We start from the raw sequence: 19017 nt of genomic DNA, 5'->3' as shown, positions 1-19017 counted from the left end.
GAGGCTAAACAATATGTTACTAAATAATCAATAGATCACTGAAGAAATCAAAGAGGAAATCAAAAATACCTAGAGATAAATGACAACAAAAATATGTTGATCCAAAACCTACGGGATGCAGCAAAAGCAGGGCTAAGAGGGAAATGTTCAGCAATACAATCTTACCTCAGGAAACAAGAAAAATCTCAAACAAACAACCTAACCTTACACCTAAAGCAACCAGAGAAAGAAGAACAAACAAAACCCAAAGTTAATAGAAGGTAAGAAATCATAAAGATCAGAGCAGAAATAAATGAAATAGAAACGAAGAAAACAGTAGAAAAGATCAATCAAACTAAAATCTGGTTCTTTGAAAAGATAAACAAAATTGATAATCCTTTAGCCAGACTCATCAAGAAAAAAAGGGAGAAGGCTCAAATCAATAAAATTAGAAATGGTAAAGGAGAAGTTACAAGCACAGAAATACAAAAGATCATAAAAGACTACTACAAACAATTATTGAATATATGCCAAAAAATAGATAACTTGGAAGAAATGGACACATTTTTAGAAAAGTACAACCTTCCAAGACTGAACCAGGAAGAAACAGAAAATATGAACAGACCAATCACAGGTACTGAAATTGAAACTGTGATTTAAAAACTCCCAACAAACAAAAGTCCAGGACCAGATGGCTTCACGGGGGAATTCTATCAAACATTTAGAGAAGAATTAACACCTATCCTTCTGAAACTATACCAAAAAATTGTAGAGGAAGGAACGCTCCTAAGAATCTGAAAAAAAAATGAATATATGTATATGTATAACTGAATGACTTTGCTGTACACCTGAAACACAATATTGTAAATCGACTATACTCCCATAAAATTTTTAAAATAAATAAGCAAACTCAAAGACATAGCAATAGAACTACCAAGACAAAGCACTCCGAGAAAAAAAAACAGGAAATAAAAAAGAAATGAGGACTTCCCTGGTGGCACAGTGGTTAAGAATCCGCCTGCCAATGCAGGGGACACGGGTTCGAGCCCTGGTCCAGGAAGATCCCACATGCCGCGCAGCAACTAAGCCCGTGTGCCACAACTGCTGAGCCTGCGCTCCAGAGCCCGCAAGACACAACTACTGAAGCCCGCACACCTAGAGCCTGTGCTCCACAAGGAGAGGCCACTGCAATGAGAAGCCCGCGCACCGCAACAGAGAGTGGCCCCCGCTCACTGCAACTAGAGAAAGCCCACGCACAGCAACGAAGACCTAATGCAGCCAATAAATTAATTAATTTTTTTTTAAAAAAAGAAATGAGCTGGGACTTCCCTGGTGGTCCAGTGGTTAAGACTCTGTGCTTCCAATGCAGGGGACGCGGTTTCAATCTCTGGTTGGGGAACGAAGACCCACACGACGTGCAGCTTGGCCAAAAAATAAATTAATTAATTTAAAAAGGGACTTGCCCGGTGGCTCAGTGGTTAAGAATCTGCCTGCCAATGCAGGGGACACGGGATCAAACCCATGTCCGGGAAGATCCCACAGGCCACAAAGCAACTAAGCCCACACACAAATACTGAAGCCTGTGCGCCCCAGAGCCCACATGCCACAACTACCAAGCCCATGTGCTGCCACTACTGAAGCCCCTGAGCCTAGAGCTCGTGCAGCGCACCGAGAAGCTAACACAATGAGAAACCCATGCGCTGCAACGAAGAGTAGCCCGTGCTCGCCGCAACTAGAGAAAGCCCATGCACAGCAACAAAGACCCAACGCAGCCGGAAAAAAAAAAAAAAGAAATGAGCTATCAAGCCATGAAAGGACATGAAAAGACATGGAGGAAACTTAAATGCATATTGTTAAGTGAAAGAAGTAATGAAAAATGCTCTTTTACTCTGTATGATTTCAAACATATGACATTCTAGAAAAGGCTGAACTATAGAGAAATAAAAAGATGAGGGGTTTGAGGAGGGAAGGATGAATATGTGGAGCATAGAGGATTTGGGAGACAGTGAAACTGTTCTGTATGATAAAGTAATGGCAGATACAAAACATTATACATTTGTCAAAACCCATAGAACTGCACAAAAAGTGAATCCTAATATAAACTACGGACCTTAGTTAACCGTGATGTATAAATATTCCTTCAATTGTAACAAATATACTACACAAATGCAAGATAGAAAAAGAGGAAGAAACTGGGGAGGGGGAATGTGAGAGCTCTTTGTACTTTCTGCTCAATTTTCTTGTAAACCTACAACTTATGCTCTAAAAAAGAAAGTCTACTAATTAAAGCAAACAAACAGGTTGGGGACATTTAAAAGGGTACAGGAGACAACCTGAAACAAATCTATGGAACACAGCAATGTTCAAATATAAACTCTGAGTGATTCTGCTGCATCTTAGTACAATACTATTCATGTTCCCCTCATCAACTCCTATATCCATAAACCCTCCTTCCTCTTCTCTTCCAGTACCGATATTACAAGCATTATGCAGGCTCTAGGCTAAGCTATTTGTACCCAAAGTCCCTCTGAGAACTCATTTATTTTCAAGGCTTCAACCTGGCTAATGACTCTCAAAATATTATCAACCCCTATCACCTACACTATCATCTAATGGTCATTTCTACTTGTATGTTCCACATCTCCTCAAATTCAACATGTCCCAAATTAAACTCACTTTTTCTACCCATACCAACATTCCCTACAGTTTCCCCATTTCAATTTCAGTCTCTATCAGTGATATCACCACTTGCCCACTCACCTAAGTCTCAAACCTGCAGCTATTCTGTGTCCCCATATTCCCAATTTATCTCTAAGGCTCATTACTTTCTTTCATACTCACCCTCCTTCCTCTCCATCCCACTTCTGCCACTTTACCTTCTGCCCTTATTACTATACTCCTGAATTACTTCAAGAGCTTCCTACCTGTACTCCCTGATTAAATTCCGTAATTCATCTTAAATATTTTACCCAGTTTTCATGTAGCTAGCCCTGAACTGTTGGTCACTCCAATGATTGTTTTTGATGATTTTAGCAGACGCTATTGGTTGGCTACCCAGTATCTGCTCCTCTTACTTTGTTGACAGAGCCCCAGTTTTGTTTGGGTAGCCTGCACTGTCAAGAGACTCAGGGAGGTGAATCCTGTGGTAAATCTTGATTGGTCTTACCCATTCATGGCAGTTCCATACCCCAAGATTTAAGCCAAGCATGTAGCTCAGTTCTTGTCATGAAATGTGAGAGGTGGTCCTTTTGAAGACTTCTGGGAAAGATTTCTTTGCTCCCACAGAAGTGACACAAAACACATGATACTTTCTAACTCTGGATGTTGTCACATCTGAATGAAATCCTTGGAACTCCTGCAACCAATCTGAAGATGAAGCTGGCAAACACAGAGAGGAGGGCAGAGGCAAGAGTACTTAAAGAAGTGGAGTTAAAGCCCAATATACAGTCCCTGAGGAGGACTGATATGCACAGCATGGATAAATCGTGGAAGTACTATGCTTAATGAAAAAAGCCACAAAAGGAGTACATATGATAATGATTCTATTTATATATTCCATATAAAGTTCTAAAATAGACAAAATTAATCTACAGTGACAAATCTGATTATCAGTTGCCTAGAGCAGGATCTGGGGGAGTGGAGGACTGACTTGGAAAAAGCAATAAGGAACATTTTAGAGTGATGAAAATGTTCTATATCATGATTGGAGAGGTGGTTACATTTGTCAAAACTCATCCAACCCTACTCTTAGAATGAATGCATGTTACTATATATAAGTTATAGCTCAATAAAGCTGACTTAAGAAAGATACATAATTAGTACTATAGTAGGCCAGATGGTTATACGTGCCAGGAGAAAAGTAAAGCCAAAAAACAGAGCATACAAGAGGCAAGTAGATGGGAGGTGGAAGTATGTATATACTACTTTTAAATAGGATGGTCATACCCAGCAATCCCATTACTGGGCATATAGCCAGAGAAAACCATAATTCAAAAAGACACACGTGGGCTTCCCTGGTGGCGCAGTGGTTGAGAGTCCACCTGCCGATGCAGGGGATGCAGGTTCGTGCCCCAGTCCGGGAAAATCCCACATGCCTCGGAGCGGCTGGGCCCGTGAGCCATGGCCGCTGAGCATGCGTGTCTGGAGCCTGTGCTCTGCAACAGGAGAGGCTGCAACAGTGAGAGGCCTGCGTACCACCAAAAAAAAAAAAAAAGACACATGTACCCTAATGTTCATTGCAGCACTATTTACAATAGCCAGGTCATGGAAGCAACCTAAATGCCCATCAACAGACAAATGGAGAAAGAAGATGTGGTACATATATAAAATGGAATATTACTCAGCCATAAAAAGGAACAAATTGGGTCATTTGTAGAGATGTGGATGGATCTAGAGACTGTCATACAGAGTAAGTCAGAAAGAGAAAAATATCATATATTAATGCATATATGTGGAATGTAGAAAAATGGTACAGATGAACCAGTTTGCAGGGCAGAAATAGAGACACAGATGTAGAAAACAAACGTATGGACACCAAAGGGGGAAAGTGGCAGGGGGGATGGTGGTGGTGAGATGAATTGGGAGATTGGGATTGACATATATACATTAATATGTATAAAATAGATAACTAATAAGAACCTGCTGTATAGAAAAATAAATAAAATTTAAATGATAAAAATATAAACAGGGCTTCCCTGGTGGCACAGTGGTTAAGAATCCGCCTGCTAATGCAGGGGACAAAGGTTCGAGCCCTGGTCCAGGAAGATCCCACATGCCATGGAGCAACTAAGCCCGTGTGCCACAACTACTGAGCCTGTGCTCTAGAGCCTGCGAGCCACAACTACTGAGCCCACATGCCACAACTACTGAAGCCCACGCACCTAGAGCCCATGCTCTGCAACGAGAAGCCACCGCAATGGAAAGCCTGCACACCGCAAAGAGGAGTAGCCCTCACTCGCCACAACTAGAGAAAAAGCCCATGTGCAGCAACGAAGACCCAACACAGCCAATAATAAATACATAAATAAATAAATTTAAAATAAATAAATAAAATGAATAAGGTGGTCATAAAAGAGTGGATATATGTATAACTGATTCACTTTTTTGTACAGCAGAAAGTAACACAACATTGTAAATCAACTATACTCCAATAAAAAAAGATTTTAATATATTAGTAAATAAATAAATAGGGTGGTCACGAAAGGCCTCAATGCCTATTTAGTAAAGACCAGAAGGAAGAGAAGGTATAAGCCATACAGACATCTGGAAGAAGGTGGCTTCATTCAGAAAAACCAGAAAATACAAAAGCCCTTGTCTTTTTCACTGATAAAATTTAAAAGTCATCTGAAGATTCTGACTAGAGTGATCTGAATTTTGTTTTAAAAGAGTCACTCTGTCTGCTCAGTTGAGGACAGCTATAAAGTGTAAGGATATAAGCAGGGAGCCCAGTTAGGAGGCAACTGCAATCCAATGATAGTTTAGACCAGGGTGGTAACAAGTAATGTTCAGATTCTGGGCAAAATTTAAAGATGGAGTCTTTGCTAATGGACTGAATGTAAGACTGAAAGAGAGGAGTCAAGGATGACTCCAAGGGACTTCCCCAGTGGTCCAGTGGTAAAGAATCCACCTTCCAACGCAGGGGACATGGGTTTGATCCCTGGTCAGGGAACTAAAATCCCACATGCCATGGGGCAACTAAGCCCACGCGCTGCAACTACTGAGCCCTCGCACCTCAACTAGAGAAACTGCATGCCACAAATTACAGAGCCCATGCACTCTGGAGGCCACGAGCCACAACTGGAGAGAAGCCCACGCACTGCAATGAAGATCCCACGTGCCGCAACTAATACCCAAGGCAGCCAAAAAAAAAAGGATGACTCCAAGATTTGAAAGAGCTGGAAGGATAGAAAAGCCATTTGCGGGACCTTCCTAGCGGTCCAGTGGGTAAGACTCCGCGCTCCCAATGCTGGGGGCCCGGGTTCGATCCCTGGTCGGGGAACTGGATCCCGTATGAATGCCGCAATTAAGAATTTCGCATGTCACAAACTAAAGATCCCTCATGCCGCAACAAAGATCCCACATGCCGCAACGAAGATCCCGCATGCCGCATTTGGCTATGCTGGCATAGCCAAAATAAATAAATAAATAATAAATAAATAAATATTAAAATTGTTCCCCTCCCTCCAACCATCATTCCAACTGCCTTTAAAAAAAAGGAAAGAAAGAAAAGCCATTTGCTGAAATGAGAAAGACTGAAGGAGGAACTGGTTAATTTGTAACTAATGAGAATTTTATTTTGGTCAAGTCAGTTTTGAGATGCCTATTAGACCATCAAATGTAGATATAAAGGAGGCAGGTGGGTATATGCAACTTGGAGTTCAGGAAGGGTTCTAACCTAAGATAAAACTCTGCCAGTTGTCAGTATATAAAAAAGCATTTAAAGAGATAAGCCTGGATGAGATCACTAAGAAACTGAGTATATACAAGAAAAGAGAAAAAAAATCCAAAGGCTGAGCTAAGCCCAAGATCAATCTAATATTTGGAAACAGGAAAGAAAAGGAACCAGTAAAGGAAACTGAGAAGGAATGGCCAGTGAAATAGGAGGAAAACCAAGAGGTGGTATCCTGGAAGTCACAGGAAGAAAGTGCATCACGGAAAGAAAGATAAACTGGACTAAATGCTTCTAAGTCAAATAAGATGAGGACTGGGAATTCACTATAATTATTTAAAAAATCATGGTCCCTTCAGGAAGCCAATTCCATGTAAACATTCCTTGTTCTAGATGAGTAACTCACATACTGATAGGTTCAATCTGTACTAATTAAAAATCACTGTGTATTTTTAAATCAAACTATTACTCTTGAAATAGAAACAGTAGTATGTTAATCTATTTAAACATGACATTTATTTTTGGTGACTACTTGGTATTCTAAGCATTCTGGTAAATAATGATGTTTACCACTTTTACTCTGGCCTCATCAAACCCCAAACATTTCCACACATAAGCATCAAGCTATGCTACAAGTTTTTCCAAGATGTGATCTTTATTTTCCTAGTAGGTTAAAATATAACATTGGATAAACGAGAACCAATGGGTAATAAAAAATTACTATCCAATGAGTACTGAAGGACACAAACAGAATACTCTTGGTACAAAAGCAGAAAGTCACAGAGAAATATAAATATATTTTGGCACAAGTGCAAAAGACTCAGACACACACATACAGGATGCATATTGTGGTCCAAATCTTTTTACCCTGAGCCAAACAATGTAAAAGGCCTGGGTTAGGGCAGTCATGCTCTTATCTATTTAGAGATACATTTTCAATACTGGGCTCCTGCTGCTGTGCAAATTTTGATATAAGAATATTCTAGTCCTCTTCAAAGCCAAAGGGATAGTGTCTTCCAAGTAATCTGGTCCATTTCAAGGTAACTGATCTTAGAACAAGAGTTGATAATGAGTGTTTCTGGCCAGAACAATGAGATAACATTCTCCCAGACATGTCCATTCAAACCTGAAATCTAAAATTAAAGTGGATATACATTCTTCACAAAACCACAGGCACAGGCTTCCCTGGTGGCGCAGTGGTTGAGAGTCCGTCTGCCGATGCAGGGGACACGGGTTTGTGCCCTGGTCCGGGAAGATCCCACATGCCGCGGAGCAGCTGGGGCCGTGAGCCATGGCCGCTGAGCCTGCGTGTCTGGAGCCTGTGCTCCGCAATGGGAGAGGCCACAACAGTGAGATGCCCACGTACCGCAAAAAAACCCAAAAAAACAAAAACAAAACCACAGGCACTAATGGTACATGCAACACACTGCAATCCTAATTATTCCATCTGGGCAAAGGATATTTGCAATTCACAGCAATTCCTGATAGAAGTAATAAGAAAGAAAAGAATACCAATAAGTCATTACCAAGTGTGTATTGATGTATATGGACTGACTCTTACCTTTTAAGTCAATATTTTTTCTGAGTTCCTTTTGGGTGTTTCATTAAGCAGACTATGTTCCTTTTTTTTTTTTTTTTTAATTTTTGGCTGTGTTGAGTCTTCATTGCTGCTTGCGGGCTTTCTCTAGTTGCAGTGAGCAGGGGCTATTCTTCACTGCGGTACGCGGGCTTCTCATTGCAGGGGCTTCTCTTGTTGTGGAGCATGGGCTCTAGGCACGTGGGCTCAGTAGTTGTGGCTCACGGGCTCTAGAGCGTAGGCTCAGTAGTTGTGGCACACAGGCTCAGCTGCTCTGTGGCACGTGGGACCTTCCGGGACCAGGGCTCAAACCCGTGTCCCCTGCATTGGCAGGTGGATTCTTAACCACTGCACCACCATGGAAGTCCCAGACTATGTTCCTTGACATGAACATGTCAGTCCTCTCTCAAACAGATTAGATAGCAAGTTGTTCCTAAATTTGCCACTACGAGATAAGTGGCAGCTAAAATCACAAAATTCTTGGTACAGCTTAAAATTTATTGTTTTTCACTTCAGAGAAATTCACCCAGTGTTAAGTCAGTTACAGCACCCAAATCCCCAATGACAAAGTAACAAAATTCAAGATTACTGCTATCTTTATTTTTATTTACATAGGAACAACAAAGTAATTTTTTTTACCCTTCCCTCAGTTAACTACATTAATTCTTGCTTATCACCAATTGGAATACACTGCACTATCCTCTTGTGTTGATTGTTACTTTCATGCAACAAAAGCAGATCAAAAAAAAAGTCAGGCCTTTTGATGTCAGGAAATGCACAAGGAAACTCCTCCAAGTAATGGTAACAAAATGAATCAATTACATTTAAACAAGTTCTAGCCTAAACTAAGCAACCCTACAACAAAGACACATTAAATAAAAAAAAATTTTTTAATAAAAATTTTATTTCAGCATGTTTGTACATCCCAAGGTAAGTTTAACAGACTTCTTTTTCTTTTCTTATAATAAACTCCTAATTGACACATTTTCGAAATTAATGTCCTGTGTTTCAGTGAGATTGTTTGGATTCTGGAGAACATGGGAGGGCAAGAAGGGAAAGAATTATTAAAAGTATTCTTCTGTAAAAGAAAAATGGCTATGTAATTCCTACGCAAAATGTTTGTTAACTTCCCCTGCCATAAAACCAGTGATGTCATTCTACACTGCAGTAATCACAGTTATAACGAACACCGAGTTTTTAAATCACTGACAGCTTACAGAAATTAAGAATATTACTCAAAAATCTCCTCTCCCTAGAGTACCACATCTGTGGAAGAGGAGACTATGCCCAGCTGGGGTTATATACATACTCAGCATCAACAAAACTGAAGTCATTTTCCCTGCACACCAGGAAAAGTTGTTTTTTTTCCCCTTAGGACTCTGAGCAATGAAAACCATGACTTTATATGGCTCTGTATAAAAATACAAGAAGGCTGGATCACATTCTATTAGGAAAAGCAGCTCAACATCAAAACTCCTCTTCCTTTAAAATAAATCTAAAAAAATGACTAAAAAAATTTCTTCCTACCTTTGAAAATTATTTTATCTTTGCTTCATTTTCTCTACTGTAAACTACAGATTAATACTTTCAAAGAGAGTAAAAGGAGCTTATAAATTCGAATTTGCTGTGTGGCTCTCACAGCAAAAGTAGTTTGCATTTTTTTTTCTCCTACAGTAAGCATTAAATAAAATATCTAAACTTGGTTCTAGTGAGAACAACAATATAAACCATTATTACTATAATATCAATAATACTTAATATTTACTACACCAAGATTTGTTGTTTATTAGGAATGAAATATAGTACAACTATATCTTCAGCTTTAAAATTACCTCGAGGGGCTTCCCTGGTGACGCAGTGGTTAGGAATCTGCCTGCCAATGCAAGGGACAAGGGTTCGAGCCCTCGTCCAGGAAGATCCCACATGCCGCAGAGCAAATAAGCCCGTGTGCCACAACTACTGAGCCTGCACTCTAGAGCTCGCAAGCCACAACAACTGAAGCCCGCACGCCTAGAGCCCGTGCTCCGCAACAAGAAGCCACAGCAATGAGAAACCACCGCAATGACAAGCCCAAGCACTGCAATGAAGAGTAGCCCCCACTCGCTGCAACTAGAGAAAGTCCGCGTGCAGCAACAAAGACCCAACACAGCCAAAAATAAATAAAATAAAATTTTTTTTTAATTTAAAAAACTGTAAATAAATAAAATTAAAATGACCTTGAATTGACTGGAATACCAACTCTACATCAATATGAAATTGTAAAATGGTTGCAAAACTTGAGGTAGCATGATTATACCCCTTTTGATTAATATTTAACATAACTAAACCTAGAGCAACTGCAAATGTTTCATCTTGGCTTTTCTAAATGTCACAATTCAAATTACAAGTCAACATTCAAACTAACAATTAAAATCACAACAAAACCAACATGACATTTTAAACAAAGGGCAGTTCAACCAAACTGTCACAAAGAGTTCAGATTTCTACATCCTAATTAGCTGGAAAGTTGCTCGATTATTTAGATTTTTTTTAAATTTTGTTACCTATCAGAAATATACCTACTATTTTCATTTTCTACCTGTGCCACATTTATCTTAAGTTTTATACTTCTGGATCTTTCAACCATTAGAGATCAACCATCAAATTACTTCAACAAGTAGAAATAGCAACACCGCTCCCAAACAGCAATTTCTGCATTGCTAGACACTTATCTAGTTGGTAGATTTATACCATTGTTCATTCTTAGTTCCTTAAATGTAAAAAAATATCCACAGAATGGTGGCATACCTCTAAATTAGTTTAAATATGGTACAAAGTTATTTTTAGTTAGGTTCAAGTTTTAAAAAGGCACTAATCATTCTTCTCAAAGGCTAATCTACTCAAGTTCCTCCCATATTAAAAAAATAAAAAGCCTCATTTATCTCTTTTGGAAAGAAGAAATGTTATTTATGTAATGTTCAAGCACAAGGATATTAGAATAATGTACCTAATATCAAATCAGGGTCTGGATCATACCTATTGTTAATAAAAATAAATTTGACCTTTATTCTGATGATGGGCCTTTCAAACACCAGCATGACTAAATGTCATTTATGTGTTCTTTCAAATGTAATTCTAACTTTTAAAAATACTCTTATCTTCTACTATGCAAAGGAAAAAGGAAGAAAACTCCCATAAACGATTACAAGCTGGTTCTTATTCATGAAAAAAAAAATACAAGAAACATTCATTTGAGATCTGTTCCCTCCTTGCATGCTAGAAAGATGAAGACAAACACTTCCAACTATTCAGACAGATCATTCCACAGTTGTAACTTTCATCATAGTTCTTAAAGCGGTATGGTGAGGTCAGCTCACAAACAGCTTAAGTAGCAAAACTAGAAATTGGTGGTAGTAGTATCAGGCTACATAACAGCCTCTCCAAAGAATATGAAGTAAGAGAACTAAAATGTGCTGGCAACATGCCAAGAGACTGGATAGAATATAGCTTTGAGCAATGAATATGCAGAACTTACAGTATATAGCAATTTATCATCTTACCCCATAGCCTGATTTTCCTTGTTTTAAACCAAAAATAGCCATATATAAGGGGTATTTAACAGTACCAGTTTTCTCCATGCTTATGACTGGGAAAGGCATATGGGCTTGAAATGACTTGGTAACCTAAATACACACCCTAAAATGAAAAATCTGATTTCCATCCTATGTGAGGATGAGTAAGGTAAAATATACAATTGTATTGATATTATTCTGCACAGAATAGCTTTTATTCTCCAAAAATTATACTGCCCTCAGCATAATCCTAGAGGCTTGGGTTTTTCTATATTGTCACTTCTGACTATCTCTGCAACTGGTTGACATGTAGAATTTGTCAACCTTCTCAACAGATTTAATAAAGAATTAATTCTGTCAGATCAAAGGACATAATTTTGGTCAGAAACAATTCCTTTGACCTTAATCAAAATATATGTTACTTTTAGGGCTTCCCTGGTGGCGCAGTGGTTGAGAGTACGCCTGCCGATGCAGGGGACGCGGGTTCGTGCCCCAGTCCGGGAGGATCCCACATGCCGCGGAGCAGCTAGGCCCGTGAGCCATGGCCGCTCAGCCTGCGCGTCCGGAGCCTATGCTCCGCAACGGGAGAGGCCACAACAGTGAGAGGCCCGCATACGGCCAAAAAAAAGAAAACAAATATATATATATATATGTATGTTACTTTTAAAATTTCACCTTTATTGAACTATATATTTTAAAAGCATAATAAACTCCAATTCTTAAGTCTCTGACACTTCCTAAACATTTTCTTTCTAAAGAAAATGCTGTTATTTTAGGCGAGAGAATCATATTCAATTCAAATCCACATGCATTTAACACCTATTTTGTGCCAGACATTATACTGAGAACTGAGGAAACAAAGATAAATATGTATATGGTCTCACAGAGCTGACAATCCAGTTGGGAAAACCAGACCATTTCAAACTCAATCAAGTTCTGCCCCCCACCCTCATACCGCCACCCACGTGCTCTACTAGCTAGAGGAACAAAAGCTCTGGTATCCTCCAGGAAAGTGTAAGTAAATCTGCCAGGCAAGATGGAAAAATCTTCCGAGAAGATAAGCTACGTCTTGAAAGATGAGAATTTCACAAGGGAAAGTGGGATACTGCAGGCCAAGAAGGACAGAAGGAGCAAAATCAAGAAAGCACAAAAACATGGCATGCGTGAGGAAACCCACGTGGCAAGGGTAGGGATAACAATTTTGAGTACATGTGCTACTACTTTCTACCCTCAGCCCATGACAGACCTCACTGATCAATTAAAGCATGTTTAAGTCCACATGAGACTCAAACTCCTTCTCAACAGATAACTCAAAATCAATGGAAGGAGGCAAGTCCACGAGATGAAATTTATGTGCTATCCTCAGCCTGGGAAGAGAAAGTGGTGGGATTTGAGGCTAGAAGGGTAAATTAAGAACAGATTATGAATGACAGTGAATGCTAGGCTAACAAGTTTAGATTTTATTCCGTGGGCAACCAAGGGTGAACAGAGGATTTTATGAGAAATAATGACATGATCAACTCTGGCAGATGTGCAAAGAAAGCTTTTGGACCAACAGAATAAAGGCAGAAAGAACAGTTCAAGAAGCTATACCTTCAGGACTTCCCTGGTGGCACAGTGGTTAAGACTCCATGCTCCCAATGCAAGGGGCCCAGGTTCAATCCTGGTCAGAGAACTAGACCCCACATGCAAGCCGCAACTGAGAGTTTGCATATCGTAACTAAGGAGCCCACCGGCCGCAACTAAGAAGCACACGTGCCATAACTAAAGGAGTCCTTGAACCGCAACTAAGGAACCTGCCTGCCGCAACTAAGACCCGGCACAACCAAATAAATAAATTAAATAAATATTTTTTAAAAAAAAGAAGCTATAGCTTCTCAGTCCAGGCAAGACACAATGAGGCCTGAATTTCAGCAATGGCAAAAATCTATTGCAGGTTCTAAAACAAAAATGTAATGTTTTAGATTTCATAATTCTTGGTGCCTTTTTTTTTTTTATAACTTCATTTATTTTTGGCTGCACTGGGTCTTCGTTGCTGCGCACCAGTTTTTCTCTAGTTGAGGCGAGCAGGGGCTACTCTTCATTGCAGTGCGCGGGCTTCTCACTGCAATAGCTTCTCTTGTTGCAGAGCACGGGCTCTAGGCGCGTGGGCTTCAGTAGTTGTGGCATGCCAGCTCAGTTGTTGTGGCTCACGGGCTCTAGAGCGCAGGCTCAGTAGTTGTGGCACACAGGCTTAGTTGCTCCACGGCATGTGGGATCTTCCCAGACCGGGCTCGAACCTGTAACCCCTACATTGGCAGGCGGATTCTTAACCACTGAGCCACCAGGGAAGCCCCTAATTCTTGGTTTTAAAACAAGTTTGGGAAGAATTAGTATTCTAATTAGAATTCCCTAATACTACTCAAAAAGGAAAAGAAAAGACAAATTAAGGGAAACACTAGAATTAAAGAAGTGAATCACAATTCAAAATTACTCAAGACTATAAATTCAGAAATAGATATTTCAGGTTTAGCATCAAGAAAGAGAACATCCTCATGACCAGACTAATACTCAGCAAGTCTTTTCTTCCTGAGGGCACTAATACTCTAGCCAACAACACTACTTACCTTACATGCCCCTACAAATCCCAGCGAGAGGCAGAAAGCACAAAAGTCAAATTTAAAACCATATCTCAGCCTTTAAACTCTAAAATTCTTTGTGAATACAACCCATATGTAGCACTTTGGGCAGTATGCAAAAAAAGCAACTTCCTATCATTTCTGCAGAATGTTTAATAAATGAAAGTATTCTAATTAAAAATTAGAACTTCACTGTAGATCAAAAGGCCAAAGAGAAAAGTTTTTCTGTTTTGGAAAAAGAAATTCTTTAGCTGTTGCAAACAAAGGCTAATGAAATCCAGGTGCAACATATCAACAAGCATGCTCGAAAAGCTAGCATTACTGTTTTAAGACCTAAGGATATTCAAACTAAAGATAAAATTATCCTGTAGTGAATGCCAACAATGCACTTCATACTACATAGACACATATTCAAGGGTTCTACTTTGTTCTCATCCCAATTCTTTTGTGTCCCAGTAACAAACTCTCAAATTGGGATTATCTTCCTTTTAAAACAAGCTAAAATGAAAAACATGAACTCCAGCAATAAAATTTATTTGTGGTGTATTGTTTATTCTGAGAAAGCAAATCAGAAGAACAGTTTGTCATAATCAATCTCTTTTCCAGAAAGATATGGATTAGCTAGTCATGAGCAGGGTCTATTTCTCATGATGTCATTCTAAAGTCATCACTAAATGTTACACATGCCATGCTTCCTTCAAATCAATCACAAAACAAGTCATCCTAGACTGAGGTCAAATTCCTTTCCAACTAAAAGAGCTCCAAACTTAAGTAATGGTCCACTTACTAAGTAATAATCAGAGACCAAATTCCAGAAAAACCCTCCTCCTGTACCTCCCCCACCTAAAAAAAAAAAAAAAAAATTAGTCTCCTTTTAGCTCAGTGTAATGGAATGTGACCTGTAGTTAAGGGGTTTTCCATTCCTATTTACTGCTTAGAGAACATGAAGCAGATCTATTCTCTCTCAGAAGGGTAATGTATTTTTTTAAAAGAAAAAAAATGAAGTGTAGGAGGTTAATCATATATAATAATTAGAACAAACAAAAGGTAAGTTGATTTACTAGATTTCTCATGTTCGACAGAATGAGTATATTTAAATCACAACTGAATGTTTATTTTTATTTTACAACCTGATCAGACATCTAAAAGATTTATGATTTGTGTGACTACTAATAACTAGGTAGGGAAGGGGAAGTTAAAACTACAACTACTTAAATAAATCTTCACACATGAAACTACTATAAACATCTTTTCACAACAAATCATATCTTTATCATTGAAGTTACACACTTAAGTACCTAAGCATGGAGAGAAGAACAGGGAATAAATATTTTTAAAATGTACTTCACAGTTTAAAATTAAACACATTTATCTGGAGTTCAGTTTCTCATTTTTCAAAAAAAGAAGATATTTTACTAGGTGATCTTTAAAGCTACTATGATACTTTAACGCAAGTTGTAAAGTGAACAAATTCTATGATTTAATTCAGACAAACCTCTTTGAAGATAATCCCCTTAAGGATATACTTTACTTACATTCTTCCTACACCTTCATACATGTTAGTCTCATCTACCAAAGTCATAATCTCTGTATCTGTAAGATGTGCATGCTTTTTCGTTCTGTTTAGCTGTTCAATCTGTATGTCTGCAAGCTTCACCTTCTGTTGAGTGTCAATCACTTTGGCTTGAAGCTCTGTGAAGGCCTAAAAAATAAGTCCATGATTTAGTAGGTGCAACATTTTACAGGAAACATTTAAGTCAAATCTAAATATATTAAAATAAAGCCTGCTAACCAGAGACAAAGCTGTGAAATTTACCACAGCAAACATCAATAAAAATCAATATAAGTAAACAATCAAGCCACTATGCTAAATACATTTGACTCTTGAACAATTCAGTGATTAGGGGCACTGACCCTCCGTGCAGTTGAAAATCCAAGTATAATTTATAGGTGGCAGTTCCTATACAGCAGTTCCTCTGTATCCTTGGTTCTACCGAGTGGATTCAACCAACTACACATCGTGTAGTACTCTAGTATTTTCTATTTTTAAAAATCTGCATACAACTGGATCCCCGCAGTTCAAACCAGTGTTGTTCAAGGGTCAACTGTACTGAATTTACTCAGTCCTCAGAAGATGCAACCTATTTGAAGCAGAACAAGGGTAAATAATAACCATATCAAGTAGCAAGTATCCGAGGAGTAATAAAAGCACTAAATGCAAGTCACAGGATGAAACCCAGAGATCCAAAACAAGAAACATAAATGTAACAACTCACTACATCTGTATTACACAACTAGGTGTAAAGTACTTTCCCACATTTGTTTGAAATATTAACATGTGAATATTAATATGAGAATACTGACAGATATAATAAAGGTCTCATTTACTCTTTTCAATAATCCTGAGTTAGGGATGGCAGTTTCACCACCACAGTTTACAAATTAACTAAATGTTTTAAAGAGATATAAATGACTTGCACAGGGCTGAACAACTACTAAGTGGAAAAGCAAGTACTTAAATCCATTTCTTCTGACCTCTAGTTCAGGAATCTTTCTATTCTACTATCTACAGTAATATTCAGAAAATGAATATTTTAAGAGAAAAACAAGAATTTCAAAACATTGTTAGAAGAATTGCATCATGATCTTCATACGCACATACCAAGCCAAATTTGACACTTGAGTACCCTTACTCAAAGATAAACGTTTCTTGGATACTCATGAAGTGCCTAGAATGACTTTCACATGCTCTCAAATTTATGCCTTAATAATAACATTTGCGGCTGCAATACACAGCAAAAGCTACTACTTAATTTTTCTTCTCACTTTGTTCTCGCCGACTAGTAAGGTTTCAAAAGATTCATTTCGGGGGGAGAGGAAGTGCCTAAAGTTTCCTACTAGTCTCCACCTGCCGCGCCCCCACCCCCCGGCCCCCGCCAAAAAAAAAAACCTTATAAAGATATTAGAAGACCTTTAAACATGTTTCTTTTTCAATTAATTTCATTGGTTGTCAAAACTACCCCATTTAAGTCTGTAATCATTTTCTTAGTTTGCATTCACTGTCCACAGGTTTCCTAGCAACAAATTCAAATAATACTGAGCGGTAAGTCCATTCACAGCTGTACTCTATTGTTAGCTCTTTCACTAAACCCTAACTTAAATTTGAACTTTTAACAGAAAAAAAAGGTGAACTTTTATAACACTTTAAGACACAGTTTGCTAAGGAAGCTGGCATATTGTTAATGCTAAGATATTACAGCACTAGAGACCACATAAGGACTAAAGGTACAAGTTTCAAACAAGAAGCAAGACACACACACATAAATCCTCAGAGCAATAATACGCAGCTTCATTTATTAGGTGGAAAAGCTATTTCAGCTGTCCTATTTCTTATGCAGAGGTTGACCAGGAGACAGCCTTAAGTAAAATTTGCTCTTCTAACGAACCAAAACTAATGGTCAAAAGGTGGGAAGTAAGGCAGAGAATACTGGATTCTAGTCCCAACCTTGGTCTGAGTCTTTTCTGAAACTGTTTCCTTTTCTAGAAAAGTATAGGTTTAAAGTAGGTAAAGTCTAGGAATCCCGACAACTCTTTAAGCTGCGAAAACGTTCCTGAGTAACAACACATTTATAGGCAATTGTTTGAAAAGAGAAAACCAATTCCTTCTGATACCGATTTTATCTGGAAAACTTTGTTTCTTTTTTGACAAGTCTTTAAATAAAAACGGGGGCGGGGGGGGGGGAGCTAAGACCAAAGCCCTAAGATGAACACTGCTATGAGAATACCTAACTGAACTGTATGTAGCGACCTTACAAGGTATGGGATTGAAGATGTGGCCTAAAAACACAGGTTGGACTTGGATTTTTTCAAAGCAAATTAGAATGCAGAATTAGATGCCTCAGCTCGGGCAGCCGTCTCAAAGGGCTCCAGCTGGAAACGCTCACTTCAGGCCTCACTATGGAACTGAAAACTCCAAGCTCAACGAAAGGTCTCTGGAACTCGGAACTAGGGAACAGAAGAGCTATCGGCCCGTCAGACTTAACCAGGCCCAGCGCAACCGGCTCTTACCCAGCAAAGAGCAGCTCGCCCCCGACTCCAGCCTAAAGAGAGCCTGTCCCGCCTTAGGACTCTGGGAAACCATTCCCCATTTCCCTGGAGCCTTCCGCAGAACTCGAGTCTCACTCGATATTCTTGTCCACAGTCCCCTTAGCTTCCAAAGAAAAAGTCTCTGCCTGCTCAAGACCCTCTTTTACCTTCTTCAACTCCAAATCCACGGGAGCCGCCATCTTGCTTCACTCCTGCGCCTGCGCAGTGGGAGAAGGCCGGAAAGAGGATGGGGGAAGGGCGCTCCTTGACGGTTTGATTTTCCCCCCTCCCTTCTGCGCCTGCGCATGAGTCTGGCTGCTCGGTTTTCCAGCATTCTCCAGCGCTGGCAACCCCCGAAATATCCAGGATTCCGATTCAGAGTACATCTTCCCCACGTGACCTATAGGCCTGCCCTGTTTCTCCACATTCTTCCAAACACAGCACAACGCGCAGATTTCGTGTATGGTTTTAAGCATTTTGACAAATAGCTTAATTTGTGCTGCTAAATTGAGATGTATGTAGATTAGGCCAAAACCTCTTAAGTCATTCATGCCTTCGGCGAGTCCCTGTGCTGTCAGGCATGAGAGAATTGGCATGAGAGAGTCAGCCTGAGAGAATCAGCCTGAGCTTCAGGCATGGCAGTGTGGAGAAGACCAGAAGGCTTAGTTGAAGTGTTCTCCCAAAGAACTTATTTCTACTGAACGCTCCTGGAAGACCTTCTAGACATAGTGGTTCTCACGAGAGGCCACATTAGTTTGTTTAAAAAAAAAAAAAAAAAACAGATTCTCTGATCCTCATCCCAAACTTAATTACTTAGAA

The 19017-nt window shown here is 39.3% G+C and overlaps 1 protein-coding gene across 1 annotated transcript in view; it reads right to left on the bottom strand.

Moving 5' to 3' along the window:
• Positions 1-18446, bottom strand: part of PFDN1 (prefoldin subunit 1) — a 60301-nt gene extending 41855 nt beyond the window's left edge. The window contains exons 1-2 of the mRNA XM_027095689.1: positions 18366-18446; positions 15648-15814 (exon numbers count right to left, since the gene is read on the bottom strand). Of these exons, the coding sequence (XP_026951490.1) occupies positions 15648-15814; positions 18366-18398 (200 nt within the window). The 5' untranslated portion in view covers positions 18399-18446. The remainder of the gene's footprint in view (positions 1-15647; positions 15815-18365) is intronic.
• Between the last annotated feature and the right edge of the window lie 571 nt (positions 18447-19017).

This window comes from Aethalodelphis obliquidens, unplaced genomic scaffold (genome assembly GCF_003676395.1).
Source record: "Aethalodelphis obliquidens isolate GAN/ISIS:26980383/991018 unplaced genomic scaffold, ASM367639v1 scaffold4, whole genome shotgun sequence".
Taxonomy (NCBI): Eukaryota; Metazoa; Chordata; class Mammalia; order Artiodactyla; family Delphinidae; genus Aethalodelphis; species Aethalodelphis obliquidens.
This window is presented reverse-complemented; position numbering and strand designations above follow the sequence as displayed.